This window comes from Lissotriton helveticus, chromosome 7 (genome assembly GCF_964261635.1).
Source record: "Lissotriton helveticus chromosome 7, aLisHel1.1, whole genome shotgun sequence".
Taxonomy (NCBI): domain Eukaryota; kingdom Metazoa; phylum Chordata; class Amphibia; order Caudata; family Salamandridae; genus Lissotriton; species Lissotriton helveticus.
Window position 1 is genome coordinate 569621855 of NC_136068.1, and position 23594 is coordinate 569645448.

The 23594-nt window shown below is 46.0% G+C and overlaps 1 protein-coding gene across 3 annotated transcripts in view; it reads left to right on the plus strand.

Annotated features, from left to right (window-relative positions):
- The window catches only part of LOC144768759 (phosphatidylserine decarboxylase proenzyme, mitochondrial-like), a 59461-nt gene extending 36564 nt beyond the window's left edge, over positions 1-22897 (plus strand). For all 3 annotated transcript variants that reach the window (XM_078652672.1, XM_078652669.1, XM_078652670.1), the window contains exons 7-8: positions 20309-20469; positions 21583-22897. In XM_078652672.1, coding sequence (XP_078508798.1) covers positions 20309-20469; positions 21583-21807 — 386 coding nt within the window. In that variant the 3' untranslated portion in view covers positions 21808-22897. The remainder of the gene's footprint in view (positions 1-20308; positions 20470-21582) is intronic.
- The last annotated feature ends 697 nt before the right edge of the window (positions 22898-23594 follow it).

Below are 23594 nucleotides of genomic sequence, written 5' to 3' on the forward strand. Positions count from 1 at the left end.
TGCCCACCTTAAAGGGTCTTAAAGATTTGGGAGCATAGCTTAGTTTGTTTGAGTATTAAAGTAATGTTGAGCAGAAGGTATTTAAGGTCCTGTTTAAGGCATGGAAAGGATGGGTTACAGCGGAGATCTCTAGGGAGCGCGTTCTAGATCCTAGGAACATTTCCAGAGAATGAGCAAGTCTGTGAGGATTTACTTTACAGTTTGGAAGGAAAAGGAGAAGAAGTGAGTTGGAGCTTCTGAGAGCCCTGGCTCTACCTGCTTTCTAAAGTTTGGAACCTAGGTAGTTTGGGTTATGAGAGTGAAGGGCTCTGTGGGTGATGAAAGCAGTCTTCTAAATACATCTTCCTTCGATGGGGTGCCAATTGAGGTTCTTGAGGGCCAGTAAATATATTCCCAAATGGCATGTATGCCACTAGGGTTGACACCTGCCCGGTATTTTAATGTTCCCCTTATCAATACATACTTTAAACAGTAAATGTAAGAAGAAACACTTTGAATTGTGTTCTACAGCTCCCTTAATGACCCTTGACTAATTATTAAAGTAAGCATGGACAGACTGGTTGTGTTAAAAATGAGTACAGGCAATTTAATATAAAGTGTACATAGGGATCATGTTGGGGATTTTGTAGAATCTTAAATTATGAATAGAGTGTCCGTACTTTTCTCTGGAAAATGTGGCAACCCTATATGCTACCCCTATGGCCTGGGAGAAGTGACTCCTATAGCAGACTTGTATCTTAGGGAGAGGGAGGTGTGGCCGACATCGCCTTGAGTGGCCTGACGAGAGGTCACTTGCCCAGTCCTGCACTTAGTGAGCATGAGCTGTGCAGAGGTGCTTGCAGGCAGGCATTTGTTTAGATGTTAACAGTTTTATATAGCAAGGCCTTGCAGTGCTGTTGGGTCCAGGTACTTTAACCACCAAGTCTCCAGGTTTACATCACAGACGGTTTTCTGTTTGAAAAGTGACATCTGTGGGTACCAGGCTGTGCTGGACTACCCGTTCATTCCATTGAGCAGTTCTTTAGGGGGTAGCAGCACCAAATGCTAGGTTTTTTAAGGTAGCGGGCGACTGCTGGCACATCGACCACTTTCACCAACCAGCCCCCCCTCCACCAGGTAACCACAGCGGGCACAGTGGATAGTTTAGCTGAGAGGAGGAAAAGAAAGCGAGAAAGATGAGGAAGGGAGCAGGCTAGTTTGAACATTTTTGCCAGGGCTGATTTTCTTTCCCCGTCTGACACTGCAAGGTAAGGAGGAGCAACAGCACACAAGGTGTGATACACAACACAGCTTTAGGAACACATTCCCTTTAAGAGATACTAATAAGGAGAAATATGATCATCTGATCTGCAGTGGAGCAACCCATATGCAGAAGAAAAGCTGCATTCACAGGTAGTCTGTAATGCAGCCCTGATTGAGTTAATGGCCATTCCATCTGTGTGACATTCCAATGAGTTGCTAACAAACAGTTGCAAAGATTTGAAGAGAGATCACCAGATAGGTGGTCCATTCTAACAAAAGGATGCTCAATAGTTACGGTATCATTAATGAAAAACATGTATCAGAAGCTCAGACCAGCTTTGTGAGCAGCTGGCCATGGATGTTAAAGGACCTGGATACCCCTAGGGAAATCCAGGCTGGATTGGTTTTTGAGAAAGATGGAGTCGCGGTCAGGAAGTATGATGGATGTAGAGCACATGATATTAAAATCCCTCTGCCATTACCACACAGGAACATTTCTGATCTTGCTCAAAATACTTTCTTTGACCACTAGTACTGCTACTAGTACAACTACTAATGCTACATATATAAGGTCCTTAATGCCAAGTCTTTTGTCTGCACAGCGATTCACTACAAATGTTGCATACAGTAACTTCAATACCCTCCCCTAAATAACAGACCACAGAGGTACAGTATTCCCAGAAACAACCACGCTCCTAGACCCCATTGGGTGTATTCCTCTCTTGATGAGAAGGAACAGTCACTCTCCTTGAAAGCTACAACATCCTAAATTTACTGACAGGCAACCATTCAAAGAAGCTCAAAGCTATATATCCTTTTTCACCATTATCAAGAACCACAGACCCCCTGACCCACCTCACACAGCCACCCAAATTCACACTACCCTTATCTAAATGGCCATCGCACCCCCTGGAGACCCGGTGCCTACACTCACCAGCTCTTATATCAGGTGCATGCTTCATAAATACTGCTAAGGAGCTGAACACTGCCTTGAGATTTCATTAAAACGATCACAAGTTTCAACCTGGACATCATGTTTTTCTCTGAAACCTGGCTCAGTAAGTTCTGCAAACAACATACTGGACTTTTGCCTCCATTCTGCGCTGCGACTGGAAAAACAGGCACAGTGGGGGTTTAGCTGTCATCCACAATAACTTGCTAAGTTGCTTGCTTCTTCCCTTGATTCGCTATCATTTCTTCACGTGCAGAGTGAACATTATTTATCAACCTCCAGACAAACTTATAACTGTTGTTGAAGAATACACAGATTTCATTTCATCCCAAAACATTAGCTCCATCAACATCATCTTGTTGGGTGACTTCAATCTTTACTTGGGTACCAAGAGCAGCAAACCAATGAACACCTGCTCCTCCTTTCTTAATGACAATGATCTCCTGCAACACTAACAGAAACCCACACACTACAAGGGCTACATTCTGTATCTAATGAATATGTGATGTAACAACGCGATCAAAATGTTCGCGGTATGTTACATCGCAGTCTTTACAACACAAGTCGTTACAACGACTTGCGCTGGAGGGCGCTGGACTTAGGAGTAGTAAGACTTACTATTCCAACACCAGTCTACGTACAGTAGGGAAAGTGTTGGAATAGTAAATCTTACTATTCCTTAGGTTATAGCGCCATCCAGCACAAGTCGATGCAACGCTTGCGTGGTAATGGCTGCATTGCAACTGCATCGCAGTGACCTTTTTGTGCACTAAAACCTTTGGCCAACCAAAGGAAGGAGAATATCTGGTTTAGGGATTGCAGAAACATCGATATTAAGGCCCTTGCAAATAAGGATCGCTCAAATCTCACCTTGCTAATTCCCCAACTTGACATCAAGCAGCCACTGACAAATTTAATAACTGCATTGAAAACTTTATAGAGGAATTTAATCTCTTTCTCTACCTTGGTTCTCAAAAGACGTGTGAAAGAAGAAAGTACCTCAGAGAACTTGAGAACGAATGGAGACAATCACCCTCTCCACTGAGTCCGGTTAGGCTGAGAACCAGGGGAAAAAGATACCAAGACCACATTTTCAGAGCCATGTCAACGCATATCAGATCCCTCCTGGACACGATAAAGAACCGACCTAAACATGTATTCGAAGTAATCAGGCTGGATAACAAACCTTCATCTACAACCACGCCCACGTCCTCATGCAATGACTTTGAGGAGTTTTTCAACAAAAATTAAAGGGCATAGACTATTCCTTGCCAGCCTCTTCTTAGAAAATAGCTGAAGATAATTTAATGTGCAAAGCACCGTGTTCATGGTCTCTTTTTGCGCCAGTGTCAGAACTACTGGAGACCATAACTAAGGTGAAGCCATCAAACCACCATTCTGACACTATCGGTGGTTCCATCAGTAAAGAGCTCACCAACCAGCTCCTCCCCTTTTAGTCCAACCTAGTCAACTCTTTTGTTGAAAAAAGTACTTTCCCTAGCTGTCTGAAAGTTGGCCAATTCGCTCGGCTTTAAAAAAAAAAGATCACTGGACTTTGATGACCCAGCCAACTTACATCTAGCCTCTTCCCTACCTTTACTAGGTAAGGTGATATCAAGCTGCGTAGATTCCCGATTGCCATCTCACATGCAAGCAACAGTGGCTTAACGCAAAATGATAGGGCCCCTCTGCATAATGTGACGAGGTGTCCCATATCGCATAGGTATTCTGGCCTTGGGCAGAATAGGGACCCGTGAAGTTTTGGAAGCCCCGTGAAGGGCTAGGATCCCTCCTGTGCCACAGGGGATGCAGCAGCTTACGTTATGATCCTGCCATGCAAAATAACCTTCTGGACACTCTCCAACCTGGCTTCAGACAGGGCTACAACACTGAGACTACCATTTTGTAGATTGTTGATGACTCACTCTGCATCCTTGGCACTTGAAAATCATGTCTTCTAGTTCTTCTCAATCCCTCTGTTGCCTTTGATGCAGCCAACCACTACGCCCTTATCAGCATCCTCAGGAATCAAAGGGGCATCAATGGGGTAGTTCTTGACTGGTTTACCTTTTATCTCATGAACAATTTACAAGTACAGAAAATTGGGAGCTCTGTCTTAAAAAAAAGTCATAAGCGGTTTCTCAAGCTCGATCCTTTATCTAAACCTATTTAACCTCTATCATGAGCCACTTTGTGAGCCCCTTAGGAACTCTGGGATCCTCTTTCAGCTGTACGCTGACGTTACCCATAACAATGTGAATGTTTCTACCCTGGGTGACATTACACTTCTCTCCAACACCTTGGCAAGAATTACGACGTACCTGTACAAGAATGGACAGAATGCCTCTTTGACGTGGAGTGTCAACGCACCATTATTTAGAACGCCAATCCGCTTGGCTTCATTCTCAACAATCGGATCACCTCCTCAGTCAAATCGCGGCCATGACCAAGAGCACCCAGTTCCAACTAAGTCAACTCTGGGGTATCAGGCAGTTCATTTTAGAACAGGGCTTTGAATCAGTTGTTCAGGCACTAGTTCTCTCCAGACTAGACCACGAGAGCTCACTCCTCTCATGCATCATCAAAGCACACTTAGCTCCGCTCAGAGCATTTCTGCATGGTGGAGCCTGCTTTGCTACTGGACTCAAATGTCTATCCTGTCCTGCTATCCCTCCAATGGCTTTCTATTGAGGTGAGAGCTCAGTTTAGAGCTGCTTCATCCCACATTAAGCCCTGTATTCCTCTTCACTCATCTACCTAAACCCAAAAATTGAAATTTGCAGGTGCAAAACAGGGTTCATAAAACTTACAATCCCTTCTCCTGGAGCCTTCCACTTTCAAACGAAAACAACACATGAACCAATCATTATCTGGAAGCACTTCAAGACTCTCGAACTCTCTTCCTCTGACACTCCGTATGACCTCATGCCATGCTAATTTATTTTTTTTTAACCGTAAGACTTTATTTGTAATTGCCAATAAAATACATCTTAGTTCAGTATAATCCGGTGGTTCAACGTTAATCACACAAAAAGTTCACAGTCATGGTTACACAGCTATTCAGCCGACAACCGTCCGGTCCCGCAGCATTTGTCGATAGTTTATACAAGGCTTTCGCGTGATATGTATGCGGTATGAGTAGTCTTACATTTTTATTTTTATACAATGAAACTTTAGACTCATTAAGTTCAGGTATTTACAGATGGCAAAGGCTATGTACTTCAGGCACCACATGCTGGCTGCGGGTCCCATGCATCCCCCCGTAACCCTCTCCTGTCCCATATCCTGGCAGAACTTAGATGTATGCGTGTCCCAGTCCCCTTCCCAGTTCTTCCCAACCGTCCTCTAGTGCATCAGCCCTCCATCCCTTCTTCGTCCCCTGAGCTGTCTAAGTCGTCCTCAGGTAGAGGTTCGCACAGATCACCCCTATAGCTGTTCCATGCTTGCCATATCTTATTCCATTTGCGAGGGTTAGCTCTCATTTTATATGCTGCTCGCTCGATCACCATAAGTCTGTCCATCGCCCTGCACCACTGCGTTAGCGTCGGTGTCTCTGCCACCCCCCACTTCTGCGCTATATCTCGCTTGGCCACCATGACCCCAATCGTAACCCACTGCTGCCTCCGGCGCGTCAGATCACTTCTTTCCCAAACATTCAGTAAGCACACCCGGGGGTCCGGTGCAAGTGAAGTCTCTAAGGTTTGGGAAATGGTGCGCATAATTTGTCTCCAATATGCAGCAATAATCGGGCAGTCCCAAAGCGTGTGCAGCAGTGTCCCTTCCTCGCCACAACCTCTAAGGCAGTTCGGGTGTTCTGCTCTATGCATTTTATGCAGGGTGGTTCTGGTGTAGTAAACTCTGTGTAGTATCTTAAATTGTACCAGTCTAAATCGCGCTGAAACGCCTGCTTCTCGTGGTGATGCCAACGCGGCGTTCCAGTCTGTCTCGTCCATGGCACCCAATTCGGTCTCCCATTTCTCCTTTAATTTAAGCAGGGGATCTGGAAGATTATTCAGTAGCTTCCGGTATGTGAGTGATGTGGCACCTGTCTGCATGAAATCAGTGAGTAGACGGTCTTCTAATGGTGAAGATTCGGGGACTGTCGACCCTGGCTCGATAACTGTCATCAATGCATGTCTTATTTGTATGTATCTGTAGGTTTCGTTAGAGCCCAACTCATACTGCTGCTGCAGTTGTGAGAAAGGGATCATCCCGTTGCTGGTCCACAAGTCCCCCACTGTTGTGATTCCAATATTATCCCACTGGGTAAATCCCTTACTAAATCTCAGGCAGCCGAGCCGCTTGGCGTCCCATAATGGTGTAAGTTTAGTAATAACCCCGTTCCATTTGAGTCGCGTCTGCGCCTTATGCCAGAGCTGCACCGTGTGTCTGGTTGGGCCAATCAGCTTCGCCGTGAGACCCTGATTATATAGTGGGGCTAAGAGGCTGTGTATGCCTAGTAGCGCTCTGTCCGCTAGATATGCCGGGTCATTTTGCGGGGCGTGTATCCACTGGTTTATCACCTTAAGCTGTGATGCCCAGTAATATAATTGTATGTTTGGCAGGGCTATTCCCCCGTCATACCATCCTCGATTAAGTTTTGCGTGCGCCACCCTGGCTGGGCGCTCTCCCCATAACAGACCCGTCATTGCCGCAGTCACCCTTCTAAAATAGGAAGGCAGTACCGCATCCGGGGCGTTTTCTAATATATATAGGAGGCGGGGTAGCGTCATCATTTTAAACAACGCCGCTCTCCCCAGCAGCGTCAGAGGGAGGGCTTTCCAGTGTCTTACGTCTGCCTTTAAGCAAACAAGTGGTGGTAGCAGGTTTTGTGTATAGAATACATCCGCGTCTCGAGTGATGTGGACGCCCAGATATTTGAACGACGTATTTGCAATCGTCAATGGACAGTCATTAGGTAGGGTCGGGGCAGGATCCCGTAAGACGTAGATGACCGATTTCGACCAGTTAATCGTATATCCAGAGTTTACTCCATGTGTATCGCATAGCGCCAGTAACCTCGGGATACCGGCCTCCGGATCAGATAGATAGATTAGCATGTCATCTGCATATAGGGAAACCTTATCCTCCCAATTATCTCCCCACTGCACTCCTTTCAATAATGGTGTCGTCCTAAGGACTGTGGCTAATGGTTCTATAACCAACGCGAATAGTAGGGGCGAGAATGGGCATCCCTGTCGTGTCCCTCTGGCCAGGGGGATTGCTCGGGAAATGTGGCCATTGGCTGCTACGTGTGCGACTGGTTCCGTGTATAGTAGTCTTACCCATGAGATGAACCCGGGGCCAAAGCCCATATGTGCTAGGACTGCGAAGAGGTAGTGCCACTCCACCATATCGAACGCCATTCTGGCATCTAAGGAAAGTATGGCTGCCGGGTCTGTTAGCATGTGTGCCCTAGCCAGAGCTCCGTGCACGCGTCTGAGGTTCAAAGCCGTGCTCCTATGTGGAATGAAGCCTGATTGGTCTGGATGAATCAGGTGTGAGAGGTGTGGCAACAGTCGATTGGCTAGCAATTTCGCCAAGATGTTCGCTTCGGCGTTAAGAAGCGAAATCGGACGGTACGAGGTGCATTCTGTGGGTGATTTATCCGGTTTTGGGATGGCCACTATAGTCGCCATTCGTTGATCCAGAGGTAAAGTACCTCTCTCCCGACTCTCCACGAACATGTCCTGTAAGGGCTTGCACAGTACATCTGTCATAGTCTGAAACCACTCAATCGGGATCCCATTGGGGCCCAGTGCCTTACCCGTATGAAGCGCGTTAATCGCCGTCCGTATCTCTTCCACCGACAGGTCAGTTTCCAGGTCTTCTACGGCCTCTCGCGGCAGGATCTCAGTCTGCACATTAGTAAGAGCCGCTATCGCCTCTTCCGCTGTGACCTCCGCTTCCGGGGTATACACCCCTTGGAAGTGATCAGCTAGGATATCTATAATTTCAGAGGGGCGTGAATGTAGCAGCCCCTCCGCGTCTCTCAATTGCAGTATAGTCCTGCTGCCTTCCTTTTTTTGATCTAGCCATGCCAGGAGTTTACTGGCCTTGTCCCCTATATCATATATTCTGTGTTTTGTCGCCTCTATATTCTCTACTGTCCGTCGTCGAAGGTGATCGTCATGTAGTTGTTGACAGATGTGAAGCGCATGAAGCGCATCCTCTGTCGGGTCTGCCATATGGTCCGCGTTAGATCTTTCCACCCTTAGTTCTAAATCTAGCAGTTCCTGTTGTTGCGCGCGTTTATGCCCTGCTATCGTTGCTATCGCCTGTCCCCGTAACACTGTTTTGTAGGCCTCCCACAAGGTCGTGGGGGATGACACCGAGTCTGCATTGTCTGAAAAGTAATACTTGGTCGTTGTTTTCAGGGCCTTACGGATGTGCGGAACCCTGAGATACCCTGGGTAAATTGGATATACTCTTTTGCGTGTACTTTCGGAGCATGACAAGCTTAGCGTTAGTGGGGAGTGGTCTGATATACCCCGGGGCCTTATCAGCATGTCACTAACGGTGAGGCGGCCCTCTCCTAGTGTGAGGAAGTAGTCAATACGGGATAGGCTATTGTGGGTTGCCGAGTAGTAGGTGTAGTGTTGGCCTTCAGGGTGAAGATGCCGCCATATGTCCTGTAGACCCTGTGCCTCCAGAAATTCACTAAAGCGAGATGGGCCGGGCGTCTGGGTTCTGATCGGGAACCTATCCTGTGTATTGTGAGCTACAGCGTTAAAGTCTCCCCCTACTATTAGATCACCCTCTGGGAGTCCTAGCAGAAATCCACCCAGGTCCGGAAGTGCGGCCGCATGCAACGCCGGTGGAATGTATACAGACACTACGTTAAGAGGCGTCCCTTCCCATTGACCACATGCCGCTGCAAAGCGGCCGTGGTCATCAGTTTTAACTGTCTGCAGTATTAACCGGGAGGTCTTCTTCATTAAAATACCTGTCCCCCGGGACCCTGAAGTGAAGTCTGAGTGGACTATCATGCGGTAGCCACGTCTATCTAGTGCCTTAGTAGTGTCACCTGTTAGATGTGTTTCCTGTAGGAGGACCAGATCATGATGTATCCTTCTAATGCTTTGCATGACTAACCCTCTCTTAATCTTATCCCCCAGTCCCCTCACATTCCAGGACATCAATTGTAGTGGGGCCACCGGACCTGAGTGGGGATTCCCCCCTAAACCATCAGTCTGCGCAGCCCGTGCCATCGCTTAATTACAGAGACGGAGATTAACTCCATATGAGACGTCATCAGTAACCACAGCCCATGACTAACCATAGAGCTGTTGATGTTAGACTGTAGTGGTGGGTTTATTCGCGCCCTGGACTGATGCCATCGTGACCGGCGTGTGTTAACCAGCACATAGTGCCATGTAGTGTACCTCACATATTCCTTGAGAGTCAAACAAATTAAACAATCAACCTTTAACATACTCCCTTTCCCCCGTGGTCCCCCCCACCCTGCCCCCCTGCTACACGGACCTTGAACTGCCCGCCACCCCAACTTAGCAGAGTGCCTAACCCAACACACATATAAACTCAAAGGTACTTGCTCGTTGGGGGGAGAAGAACACTCCGGAGTCAGCGACCCCTCATACTCTCCTTGGAGGTCTTCAGCCCAGTGTCCATGACAGCCTACCCGGCATTCCCAGCATTATTAAATGGTCCCTGCCCACCGGACTGTTATCCTTCCGCCTCCACATCCTCGTGAGCACTGTCTCTGGTTGGTGAGCGACTCGCTGCCTCGGGTCCCGTCGTCTGGACGTCCGCCCGCCCATCCGTACGTTGGTCCCTAGCGTTCCTGCCCGCACGTTGGGATTGAGAAGACGGTCTCCAGCCGTCCAGCCAGTCTCGGGCTACTTCCGGATTATCAAAAAACCAAGTCTTGTTTTCAGCCACCACTCGCAGTCTGGCCGGGAACAGCATGGAGTATGGAATTTCTCTCTGTCTCAATTCTTTTTTAATTTCTAAAAATGTCTTCCGTTTACGGGCCACCTCCGCTGTGTAGTCCGGGAAGAAGGCCAGAGTGGAGTTCTGTATCCTTACCGGAGGAGATACTCTTGCTGCTTGTAGGATGGCATCCCTATCTCGGAAGTTAAATAGTCTTGCTAAGATAGGTCTTGGGGATGCCCCCTGCTTTGGCCGTCCTCCCGGGACTCTATGTGCCCTCTCAACGGAGAAAAAGGTTGACAGTCCCTTAGGTTGGAGTTTCGATTTAATCTGGTCTTCCACAAAGAGATCAGTTGCTCTGACACCTTCAGATTCCGGAACTCCAAGGATTCTTATGTTGTTCCTTCGGGAACGCCCTTCCTGGTCGTCCAGCTTTTCTTTCAGCGCCTTGTTCTCTGCCGTGATTTTCTCCATCGCTGTTTGTAGCTCTGACACATCTTCCACCAGAGACTTTGTGACCAGGTCCAGCGACCCCACTTTTTCAGACATTTTGTGGAGGTCCGCTCGTATGAGGGTTATCTCCGTGGAGATGGAGCCCACCGTGGTTTGTACCTGCGTCAGCGCCCTCATTACATCGTCCAATGTCGCTTTTTTCACCCCTTTGCAATCTGTCGTCCTCGTGGCGCTCAATCTTCCTTCCGCCGGGGGTGAGGCATTTTTATTGCAGGCGTATCGCTCGATGCGAGTTTGTGTCGTGCCACTTTTGGTGCCTTTACCCGCCATAACGGCTACTGTTCCTCTATAGGTCGTCAGCACCGGACGGTATTTACAAGGAATTGTCCGGGGGAGGGGGTACTGGCGTACGTTCTCTGTCCAGCTGTTATTGCAGCCTTCACCCCGCGTTCTTATGTCCAGACAGCCGGGGTTCAGGTAGGGCGGGCTCCGCACTTAGGTTTCTGAGTTCCTTTGGGACCGCAGTGTACGTGTTCAAGGTGGGTACCCGGTCCTTCACCTATTTTCATGCAGCTTTATTCCCACTTTAAGGCCGAGGGACTGAGGGTGCAAGTGCTACTGTGGATGGCGCCTTCTCGCGGCGTCCTTCTGTGGATTGCGCCCTGCGACAAAATTGAGATGTATCGCTATTGGTGCGGGATAGTTGTGAAACGAGGCGCTATGGCAGGTTCTGCTTCCTGACCGTGTCGATCTTTCCAATGCAACACCTGTGCTCCTGACTGCTCAAATTCGTGGTGGTCCCTTGCGAGCCAATTCGGGTCCTACCTCCGCCAGGTTCGTCTCCGTTTGCCAAGTGTCACCACATGTTCATCGCTATTTTAATTGTTTATTTGTTTTCCCCTTTGCTTTTTTTTTTTTTTTTTCCCTAGTCAGGTTCAACACGGGGAGAGGGGGGGGGAGGATCTCTTTTTATTTCGTTTTCTTTGTTAATAATGTTGCTCCGGAGAACCCTACCACCCTCGCTGCCTCCGGTATGTTGCTCTGGTCCCCCGCGCTGGCGCTCGGCCACCCGGCCGTGTTGTCGCCGAGCGCGAATTATCGGCGGCGGCTTCCTCTGTTGTTCCGCCGCCGCTGGTCCGCTACCTTCTGGGGCTCTCCTCTGCCACAATCAGGGTCGCCTGGAATACATTGCTGGGACGCCTCGATCCTCACCCTCCGGTCGCCGGTCACATCCAGTCCCACTCAGCCGGCTTGATGGCACTTCCGGTCGGGTACTCCGAGTAGTGGAGCCCCATGCTTCTGGTCAGCTTCCGGGCCGCCGGGATAGTCGATCGGAACTCCACCTTCCAACGTCCGATTCGCGTCGGAGTTTTTGCCGCCAGTGCCGCCCGGTCCTGGGCCTCCGATTCCTCCCTCGGGGTCCTGTAATAGCCATGGATCAGGCTACGGATGTTAGGAGAGGCCGCTTCCCTCTCGGAGCTAGTCCTCTAAGCTGCCGCCATGTCCGGCTGCTAGCCACGCCCCCCTCTGCCATGCTACTTTTAAAAAGGAACTTAAGACTCTTATCTTTGAATGACACTTGGGCTAGATCTATAATCTCCCACACAGTCTCGAATTTCAGTTATTCATGTCTCCTATACCGTATTGCAAAAATATACTTGCGATGACTAGTTGGTCACTGCACTCTTGTAAAGAGCTCTGATGCCTCTTGGCCCTGTCCACACCACATAAAACCACAAAAGTAAAATAAGAGGGCATATGGCTATTGAAAGGTAGGCCTGACTCCTGCTAGTCTAACCTGGAGACAACTGCAGGCATTCCTTAGCCCTTCTGGATCAACAGAAAGTAACACGGAAACAGTTGCAGCACTCAGCAACTTTTCTGCACAGTGAAACTGACAGCCAAACAGTCTCTTCCTACATCACTGCTTTCAGAGCTCCAGTACAAGGAAGGAAGTGAAGTCAAGTGGAAAGAATGTAATTCCAGAGTGGTGTAGTGGAAGGTAAATAAGTCACAAGAGCAAATAGGTCTGTGCTGCATGAGTACAGTACCTGACTGTGCTGTGCACTATGTGCTGTTATGGATTAAAAATCTCTGCCTGTTGTCATGAGGCAGATGATTAACTATGATTTTGCTAATGCTGCTCAGAGATTATGCAAATTGCGGCAGGGCTTTGCACAGAAAGCCATTCTGTGTGTCAGATAATGTCATGTTTATGGTACTACAAAAGATCATTCCCAATCTCTGTTGCTGACACTGTTCTCTAGCTTTTCAGTGCCACTGAAGCACACCAGCTGTGTTAATCACTATCCAGCCAGCCCCATGCTTGGAGTATTGCTTTCTGTGTCTGTCCACCCTGAACACCAGAATATGATGTTCCTCCCATTGGACTTAAAGCAAAATGAAAAGTGCGTGCAGTGTTTCGCCCACTGATTGGCGGTTTCAGCTAAAAGGATACAGTGAATGTTGGGCCCTATGTGGACGATGAAATTTCATACTTCTCTAAGACCTACTGTATCCTGCACCATCGTCCATTTTTCAATGCACGCGTGTAGGACACTTGCCCCTTCATGCTCTGTGCCTTAATTTTTGTTGACAATTGTAACAGCTTGCTCAAGGTCTTATGTACATTGTTGCTGCCCAGACTTGGCCCTATGGGGCATTTACATCCACTTTATGCCATATCATTTGCTATCATCCTGTATGCTACCAAACAAACTCTTATTACCAACATCCCCAATATAACCTGCTGCAAACGCTTGTCTCAAAAGGCTGCTATGCAGAACTATTCCTCTTGTGCACTCAACTCTACACTTTGTGTAACTTGCACTTAAACGTGAAAAAATGATTCTCTCCAAATGGTCTCATATAAAATATATATTTTGCATTCATATGTGACCTTACTTTTCCTTCATCTTTATATGTTTAGTGATCTCAGACATGATTGGGCCAAGCCTGCCTCCTCCTGGGAATTAATGTTTACTGGAAGGTTAATTGAAAATAAGGCACACATTTAGTGCGAAAAATGTATTTAATGTCTTGTCCTATGGACCAATAAAAGGTGATATAAATGGTTTATATTTTACCATTTGCCAGTGGCCATTTCTCATTGAATGTTTCGGTGTTCTATTGATGTGCTCTTGTGTAAACAGGACTTTTACAAGTGTTGGTATAGAGAAGAAATGACACTTTCCATTTTCCTTTCCTCCTAACCTCACCTTAACCACTCTCCTCCAAGCCCACATCCCTATGAAGCTTTTGTAGCAGCCCTTCGTCTTTGCCTCATATCTGTCCAATAAGTTCCTACAAGTAGATTCCCAGCTCTGTCCTATTCATGTTTGTGCACTTTGTGGTCCAAGATTCTGCCTAATTCCTATCCTAAGGGCCACCAGCACCCTCTGTACCAATCTACACCAACTGGCACATTACACTTTTTCCCTGCAAAGCATTTCCTCTGCCACATATGCAATGTACATCTTACATTAATAATAATATTAGTACACATCACATGTGTAGGCAGGCAGTCTTATACGTAAAGTCTTGTATGATAAATGCCAAACCTGCATTGACAAAATCCACAATAAAGTCAGACATTTTGGCTTTGCCAATGTTAGTTACAGTCTTGTTAACAGGTCTTAGTTCAATCCTAGACAACTATCATCAATCTGTTTCTCTCCCCAATTGCACAAAAAGTGGAAGTAGTCTTCCCTCTTTTCAAAATGGTGAACCTGGACCGAGCAATAGTGGAACACGATAAAGACGAATTATCCACCTCCATGTATCGGGAACAGCCACTGGGCAGATTTTAGCTAAATAGCTAGCTTATTACCTGGAAGAATTCCACTGGCTCTTTTCTTGGCAACTAGGCTTCCGCCCTTGCTGAGGCACAGACGCTGCTCTTGATGAATTAGGATCCATTTTAGACAAAGGGAGTTCAGTTGCTGTTATTTTACTTGATCTCTCAGCAGCCTTTTACATCGGGATCATGCCACACTGCTTTGCCTCCTAGCCGAAGTTGGGTTTGAAGGGCCTGTCTTAGCACGGGTTACCTGCCTCCTTGTCAGGCAGACCCAGATGGTGGCTCATTCATCTTATCGCTGGTCTCCTCAGTCTGTCAACTGCAGGGTCCCATAGAGCTACTATATTGTCTATTTGTTGTTTAACATCCATGTTCGCCCTCTAACTCAGCTGGTTAGGTATTTTGGATGCCTCAGAGTTTCCTACGCTTTTGAAGTCCAATGATGACTGGTCCACAATGTCCTTAAACTTAATACCAACAAGACGGAGATTCTGTTAGTCAGTAATACCACTGAGGGATGCCAATCAGTCTTTGGCCCACAACTACGAGGAAAGCTCCCTCATCAGCAACTAAAGTCAAATCATTCGGAGTTAAGGCTCATTCACATCTCTCTTTTCAAGCCTAGATCAATGCTTTATCATCTGCATGTTTTTTCTACCGGAGACATTTAAGAAAAACCTCACTATTTCACAATCAGGCAGTCTCTGCCTACAATCTGTCACATCTTCAACCTGAGCCTGCCACAATCCTCATTTGGACAGCTACGAGGACTCAGAATTTTGCTGTCCTCCTACTAAGCAACTTATGAAAGTTCAATCATGTTACCCTGGCTAGACTCCATCTTCACTGGTTCCTAGTAAAACAAAGAATTCTCTTCAAAGTGCCATACCATACATGTACAGATTTCTATGGTGCTGAAAGATCACCAGTTTGCTAGGGCTTCACATGGCACAAGGGTTTGAGAAATTCGGATCCAAGCTCCCAGGTTTTGGTCTTGTTCCCCTGTGTGAAGCTTTCTTGGAAGGACTGGCGCTCTCTCATTTGCTTGGGCCCCAACACAGATTCCCTTTGCACTTTCATAATATTGACTCTTACCTAGCCTTCAGAATGGTAGTAAAAAGTCAACATTTCTGCTGACCTAGCACCCTCTTCTTACATTTTTTTGTTTTTATTATTTAGTTTTATTGTTCCTAGCACCAAGATGTCTAAGTCAGAGAATGAGTGCTTATTAAATATCAGTGGGTTAATCAAGCACTATCTTCACAACACAGTCAATAATGTCCCTAAAGCTGAAACTGGATTTCAGATTTAGAACAGTTAAACAACAACTATCTTTGATTGCACAACTGACTACTGTCTCGAAAACTGCATCAGAGACATAGAGGTCAGTACATAGTGAAACAACCTGTGTTTAGTGAGCTTTCTGAAGGGTGCCGAAGGAAACAATTCCTTGAACTGTGGCTGAGCTCTGTAGTGCTTACAAATTTTCTCTCCACAGAGGCCTTCCACGAGTGCACCGCCCAGTCCAGTGATTGCCAAAGTGATCATTTACAATGGCATACCAGAGATTTGGAGAGTAATCTGCTGCCTAAATTCGGTCCTTTGTGACACACACACAGACTGCATAAGGGCTCTCCCAGACTAACAAAACTTATTCAGACCCATAGGAAGTCGAAAGCAACACCAAAGCAAATACACTTTGTTACATGAAATTATGAAGTAGCCTGGAGCACAGCAAATCAGTGGTTAAAGTTCAAAGTATAAGTGTCAGTAACTTATCGACCATCCACAGCAAATATTCTACATCAAGTATTTAATTTTATTAAACTTCTCAGGCGTTTGTAATGGACATACACAACTGCATTGGAGTTATTTTGTTAAGTTATGTTCATATCAAATATATGATCTGGTAATAAGTGTATACATTTCCAAAACTCTGCTGTAACTAAGTGATTGCCTCCATATTTGAAAAATATGCCAATAAAATCTAAAAAAAACTTCTCAGGAGTTCATAATTCAAATAAAACCAGTGTCCATGGTTAATGTAACAGCATATGTGGTGAAGTCCATTTATTGGCAGAACCAGCAATATGATACTGCCGTCAATTTTAGATGCAATTGAAGACTTATTAGGAAACAGTACGTAGTTCTGTGATCTGATGCATATCTGATGTAAACAGTCGAAGACATCTTAAGAAGCTAATGCAGCCAACATGTGTTTCGTCTAAGCGACGTTTCCAAGGCTGTAAAGTATATACAGATGTTATAATGGACAGGTTGAAGATAGTGGGAGGTAGGGTGTTATCAGTGAGATAAAATCAAGAAGCAGGGAAAAGAATTTCAAAGATCTGAGGAGTTATGAAAGAAAAGTGGTTAGAGTTTCCACAGAGAGGCCATGCAAGGGTACCCATAATTCAAGGTAGAATCAGAAGGCTGCAGATACATCGGAGTCTATGCTATGTCCTCGCCAATATAAAGTTGGACTGGCAACATCCCCAACTTGTGAAATCCCTAAATAGGGATTTAAAGCACTGCTCTCCTCATCCCTGGCTATTCTCAGTTGCATTGCATTAATTAAGCCGGTCACCCTGCCCAAATTATCAAATACAAGGCGTAAGGTTCCTCACCGGATTACCAAACGTTGTGCAAAATCTAACCCCTCCTTCATAATTTCCTGTTGGGGAGGTGGTGTCCTGCTTAGCTCCATTTAACTTCTGTAAACCACCATAAGAAGGATAAACAGGCATGATAGATATCATTTCCTACTATAGGGCCTCCCATTTAATTACAAACGAATAGCTTTATAGCTAGCAGAATGACCCTGCCTATGCGACTGAGCGATAGGCTATGGTCAACTAATCACTCAAGTGCCATATTTATGGGGGTCAGATGATCATCGGGGGCTCCACTGGATACTTTGCCACTGGACACAATATGCTTAATCCAGTGGCATAACCAGTTGAGTAGTAAGACTCCTCTATGGACATATGTCTAGTTCCTCAAGTGATTTGAAGGGTGGGCCACCTCAGGGTTCCTCACTGAAAGATGTAATCACGCAGTCCCAACTTCGGTTGTTTGCAGAGCTGCAACAATTCACACTCCAAAAGTCCTAATTCATTCATTATCTGAAGCTAAGACACATCCACCTTTACTTGAAAGTAACTGGTGACATCTCCAACTTTAACCCGGTAGAAGCAGAGCTTACCATAAACCACTGAGAAGGCAAGAACATCTCCTGACTGTACCACTCCTTAATTATACGCTCTACACATTACAAGAGGCTTGTAAAGAGAACATAGAAGCCCTAACGGATGAGGACTGGCGGCACATCCTTATGTTCCCTAAAACAGTTAATATATCTTTCCACTGTCATTGTGCACAACTAAGGTACTCACAGAGGGTCTACTTTTTCAGGGGTAAATCACAGCTTAACGTTAGGGACCTTCTTCAGTATGCCATAGCTGTAAATCCATGCTCTCAAAAGTCTTGGGCTGGTCTATTCCACCGCCTCCCAAACCCACTCTCTTAAATACCTTGGACAACATTGATGCAAATAGGAACTTTAAGATCCATGTGAAACTCGGTCTGGTCTTAGCAGAAAGAGATGCTACACAACAATCGAGAGTCACTAATCTGCCCATCTTAAAAGTTTAGATCAGGGGTATGAACAAGGGCATGTACCTGGAATGCCCCCAGAAGCATCAGAAAATCTGGAATCCATGCTGAGAATACTTTCAGATTTGCCTAGAAGCTTAACAACTTCTTGCCAGAAAGTTGGGGCAGCAAAACGTATTCCCTGCTCCGATTCCTGGTGTCATTGTCTTCACTCATTTGCCTCAGTACTTGTCCCTCTGCTTCATTTGATTTTCCTAAAGGAGTCATAATGCTCTTATCTTGCTTCTTCTCTGGCTTTACTTAGGGTCTCTGCATTATATAATTTTTAAATGTCAATAAAAAGATGTATACTATTTAAACAACATTATGTTTAGTGGTTCTCTCTCAAACAAGAGTAAAGCTCCTTACTGGCTGTAGAAACACAGAGTGCATATGGTGCTGTCACACAAAACCTAAACTCCTCAGGTTAAACTACTACAAGACACAAAGGGGCATATTTACAAGCCCCTACAGCCACGGGAACGTCCCTTTTTACGACATTCCTGTGGCGATAGGGGCTTCGCCTTATTTACAAGGCAGCGTTCAGCCAATTAACATTGCCTAACGCTACTTTGTAAATAAGGCACATTTTCACACTATGCTTAGCGTGAAAGGGGAGGGCAATGGGTGTTGCCGTGGGCGCTCCACAGCAACACCCATTGATTCCGGCGCTGCCCCCTATTTACAAGGGAGGTGTAAATAGGAGGCAGCGCCAGAATTAAGACCAGGGAAAACCTGGTCTTACCCTAGCGCAACGAGGAGAAATTTTACATTCCTCCTCGTTTTTGCTGTTTTCATGTGTGCTCCATTGTGCAGCACACATGAACACAGCAAAAGGTCAATTATTGTTTATGTACAGGAAGGTCCCCCTTCCTGCACATAAAGAATACATTTTTTTAAATGTAATTTTGCAACTTCTATGTGTGCTGCATTAAACAGCACACATAGAAGTTACATAACGGCATTTAAAGATTGTTTTAGAGATGGAAGAGGGACCTTCCTGCTCGTAAACAATCTTCCCCTGCACGCAGACACCCTCGCACTATCGTACAAGGGTGCCTGCATTGGCGCTAGGCTACTAAGTGTAGCTCCAGCGCAGGGAAAGACGCAGGGCTGCACCATATTCTTGTAAATATGGTGCAGCCCTGCGTTTCTGAAGTGGCGGAGTGAGGCATTATGCATGAAGGCTAACGCCTCACTCCGCCACTTCCCTTGTAAATAGGCCCCAATCTTCCTAAATACCAAGGAATAAATAGCTCCACTGTTCCACTTTCATTAAAAATGCCTTCCTCCACAGGGAAAAACGTAAACATATATGCAAAGGCAGAAGCACTCTGATGTAATGTCAATTTTTAATATTGCTTCTCACACCCAGAGCCTTAAATAAAAATGACAACAATACATTGCATCTCCACCAATGCCCTGTTACTTCTTTCACCTAAGTGGCTCAATTGATAAAAAATATAAGCTGTTCTGCCTTACTTGTGTGTGTAGTATCTAATTTTACTTTCACAAATGCAGTTTGATTGAACACTCAGATTTAGGGAGAGGGATTAGCAGGTCCCCCCCCCCACTCTGGTCCTAAGAATTGAAGAGACTTACTCCCAAAAACATTTCCCTTGAACAGGGCAACATCCCACCATACCTACATTTGCTGACCTTAGATTTTACATAGGCATATACATCCTGAGAGAACATCTCGTCACACTGCTCTACTTGTGGTAACAAACTGTACTGCTGAGGATCTGCACCTTACACATTTTCACCAATAGAAGCCAACCCCGACCTGGAGGGATAACTTGATGCCACTGCACTCATGGAAACCAACTCCGGTGTTTGCACCTCACGCACGCATGAGAACTAGTCAACCGAACTAACCATACCCAAGTGGGTCCCATGACAAACTGCCACTTCTGGATCCCACTCAAACTTCACCTCTCTCATAAAAGCATTCCACCAATGAGAACTCATCCTGCCGTGGAGCAAGCACTTCACTCACTGCTTCACTAGTGGGAACACTACATTTGAGTACCAGCCTCATGCACCGATCAGCCCCAAAGGAACCCCCATTACACCAATGGGAGACAACTCTGCCATAAAATGACCACTTTAAAAACCTCACCTGAAATGGGAACCACATTGTCTGGATTGACCATCTTCGATACCGATACCCATAACCCTATAGAATTAACCAGTCCTTTAACAACAACTTCACACACATCTCCACCTTGTATACAAAAACTCACTGTCCTGATGTCTACAATTATGAGATCTTCTATGCATCACCAATGCTGACCTCTCTCCTTGTCTCACAGGATCTCTCATGTCCGTGAACCCCGGAGTTGCCCACTGGATCAAAGGCCTCTTCTGCCAGAATGAGCGGGTGGTTCTCTCAGGAGAGTGGCAGCACGGATTCTTCTCACTCACTGCAGTGGGTGCCACCAACGTGGGTTCCATAAAAATCCACTGTGATCAGGTAAGCGCTCTCTTGGGCCTTGCAACTCTCTTTCTGCTCCAACGCTCAGTTCAGCCCACCACTCCCTACGACAGCTGAAGAGGGAAGCATGTGAACACCAGCACAAAAAGGGGAACGTTTTCCTTAGACAGCCTCTAACCTAATCCATGTTACCTATGGGTTATAGAGCAAACTGAGGTAGGGGAAGAGGGTGGCTTTGTGCATTCACTGTCCTTCATTGCATGAAGGATGAGTGTACTGCATTTTTTCACTAAATTTCTATTTTACATTTGTTATATGAAGCCAAGGACTTAGTGAAGCTTTCTTAAATGGGTTAGTCTTTTACTATTAACTCTTATCCCTCACAATGCAATATTCTAGGGTATCCTCCATCCCTTTAGTGGCGCTGTGATGTAATGCAGATAGGCGATTACTTTAATCACAGAGGGGTCTGGAAGGGCCCGCCATCATTTTCCACAATAGATACTGATAGATTCCCAGGATCTCCCGTTACTGAGCCCCCTGTTCCTGACCCAGTCAGCTTTCATCCAGAGATTCTCAAAGTGTGGAGGAATGAAATTAAAGGTAAACCTTAGATGAACAACAGTGGATTGCCAATTGCACCACTCCCCTTACACCCGTCACCATGAAGCGTGGTAGTATTGAGTTCCAAGGCAATAGGGCCAGATAAAGGTGAATATAATTGCGGGAATTGTATACTATTTAAATATATGTGGAAAAAAACCTTATAATGGAGCGGTGCAATTTTCTTTCTGCATATTCCCCTACACATGAAATCTGTGTGCTTGAATTTTTTTTTCAATTGTTTGTTTTAGGCAACTATTGGATTTTTCCCATCCCGACACAAAGGATAGTATAATGATCTTCATAAAGCTTTTGTGGGTCATTTTATACATATTGGGGTTAATGAAGCAGAGAGAGAGAGAGAGAGAGAGAGAGAGAAAGCCGGTTTAGGGTTGGGTGGGGGTAGCTTTCCGCTTTGGGTCTACTCCTTCTTCGGCAGTGCACACTGGGTGATTGCTTTCCTGTTCTCCAGTCATTGTGACTTCGTATATATTCCATGTTAATTTTGTTTACCTACCTAATAAACACTTGTGTTCCCATTTGTCACAGGAACTACGCACAAACTGCTCACGTCATGTGAAGGGACGGTATCATGACGCAAGTTACACAGAACTTTATGGGCCCTTAGGGGTCTTCATGGCAAAGGGTGCCGATCTGGGTGAATTTAATCTTGGCTCCACTATTGTCCTGATCTTTGAGGCTCCACGACGCTTTGACTTTGGCTTGTTGGCCGGCAGGAAGATTCGTGTGGGTGAGGCACTGGGAAACCCCTGAGGCAAAACCCAGAGGAGCGAGACAAAAACGTGAAGGATGATGACAAAGCCATGAAACAAGAGACGGCAGGGAGAAGTTTTGCAGGTCATCCGTCGTGGTGTTTGCCTGGAAGTGGTCTGCGTATCTAATTGGAAGGGCAGTATATGTAGTATGAAAGCCTAGGGGATCATTTCTCCACAAATGTTTGCCCTGATGAGACAAGGATATCTTGAAGCTCATTTGCACAGTATTGACTAAAGATTGATGATCTTGAGAAATGATAGTTGATTTTAACAAATGGTCTGCAACTTGCTCAGGCAGTATTGGTAGTGAGTGAATGGTGGTCTAACTTAAACTAACTGCTAACTGGGATCCAGCTGAGGTGTCATCAGCGAGACTCCGCGGGTTCTATTTAAGAAGGCAGACTTTCGTGACAGGTCAAATACTAAGAAAATCTGCAAGGATTGGAGTAGCCATATGCATGTTGGGCTGATGTATATGAATGACCACTTAAGCCGCCACCAGAAGAAGTCATCGCATTGAAACAAAAAGCCCCAAAAATGACCATCGTGGCTTGGAGAAAGGGAGGGCCGAAACAGCAAAACACCATCTCACTTGGCCTCTGAAAATCCATGAGTCAATGCTTATTGTCTCTAAAAAGCCAACAAGGCCAGAGAAGAGAAAATTCCTTAAGGGCACCATACTTACATTAGCCTACAGTTCCCAAATATCTTAAAGTCAGGCTCCATCTGAATGTGACTTGCTGTAGTCCCACCTTGTAGCTTAATTTCTACCAAAGTCTTGTCTACCTAAGGATCGACGCATTATGAATCTAGTACACTGCCCTACCTACTCTACTGATACTGCTGACAAAACTGCCATCCAACATGTGCTCTTCTGATCGATGCAAAATTGCCACTGCCAAAACCAATACAGACTGCAGCCTCCCATGGGAATGGTTCTCTGCCCTGCCTACATGGATGCAGTACCTGAAGTAACAAGTGTTTTTTTTTATTTTTTATAAATTAACTCTTTTTAACATTTGTTAACGTTTGTGGCAGGAAAATGTCTGTGCTGGCCACAGAATCTAATAAAACTGAAATTGATTGCACCCTCTTGTCTCTCCAGATTGTGTCCAGCCAGTGACCTTGCTAGTTTGGGAGTGATTGGGTATGTTTGTCTTAAGAGGGCAGAGCTGCATTGATTCACGGGGACTCTTGAATTGGGTAAAGAAGCACTTGACAACTTGACTTTGGTGGCCTGTATTTAGAGCAGGAGCATGTGTGCACACACACACACTCATCCATCTACATGCACACTCACACCCCCTTGTATTCACAACTGTGCACCTACCACTCACAAGCACATACACACGTATTCACAGAACACACTCACAAATACACATACATTCATAAATACACACACATTGAATATTTTATAAAAAAAAATATAAAAACACTAAGAGGGTCATTAGGATTGCGGGCGGACTTTGTCCACCCGCCATCCTATCGTAAAATGGGACCGCCCGCCATAAGGGCAAGGGTCCCGTGGGGGCCATTAGGATGCGCCCGCCACAGTGGCGGGCGCATCCTGCATTCCTGACATTGTGGCGGGCGGTGCACTCAGCACCGCCGGCCACAATGCCAGGAAGGCATGTCCCAGCCCACATACTAATATGGCTGGCGGTGTAACAGACACCGCCAACATATTGAACCCTTTTCTGCCCGGTCGACTTGTCGACTGGGCGGAAAAGCGTCGGAAGGTCTTTCCTTCCGCCGCGGACCCCCCAGCCATAGTAATATGGCGAG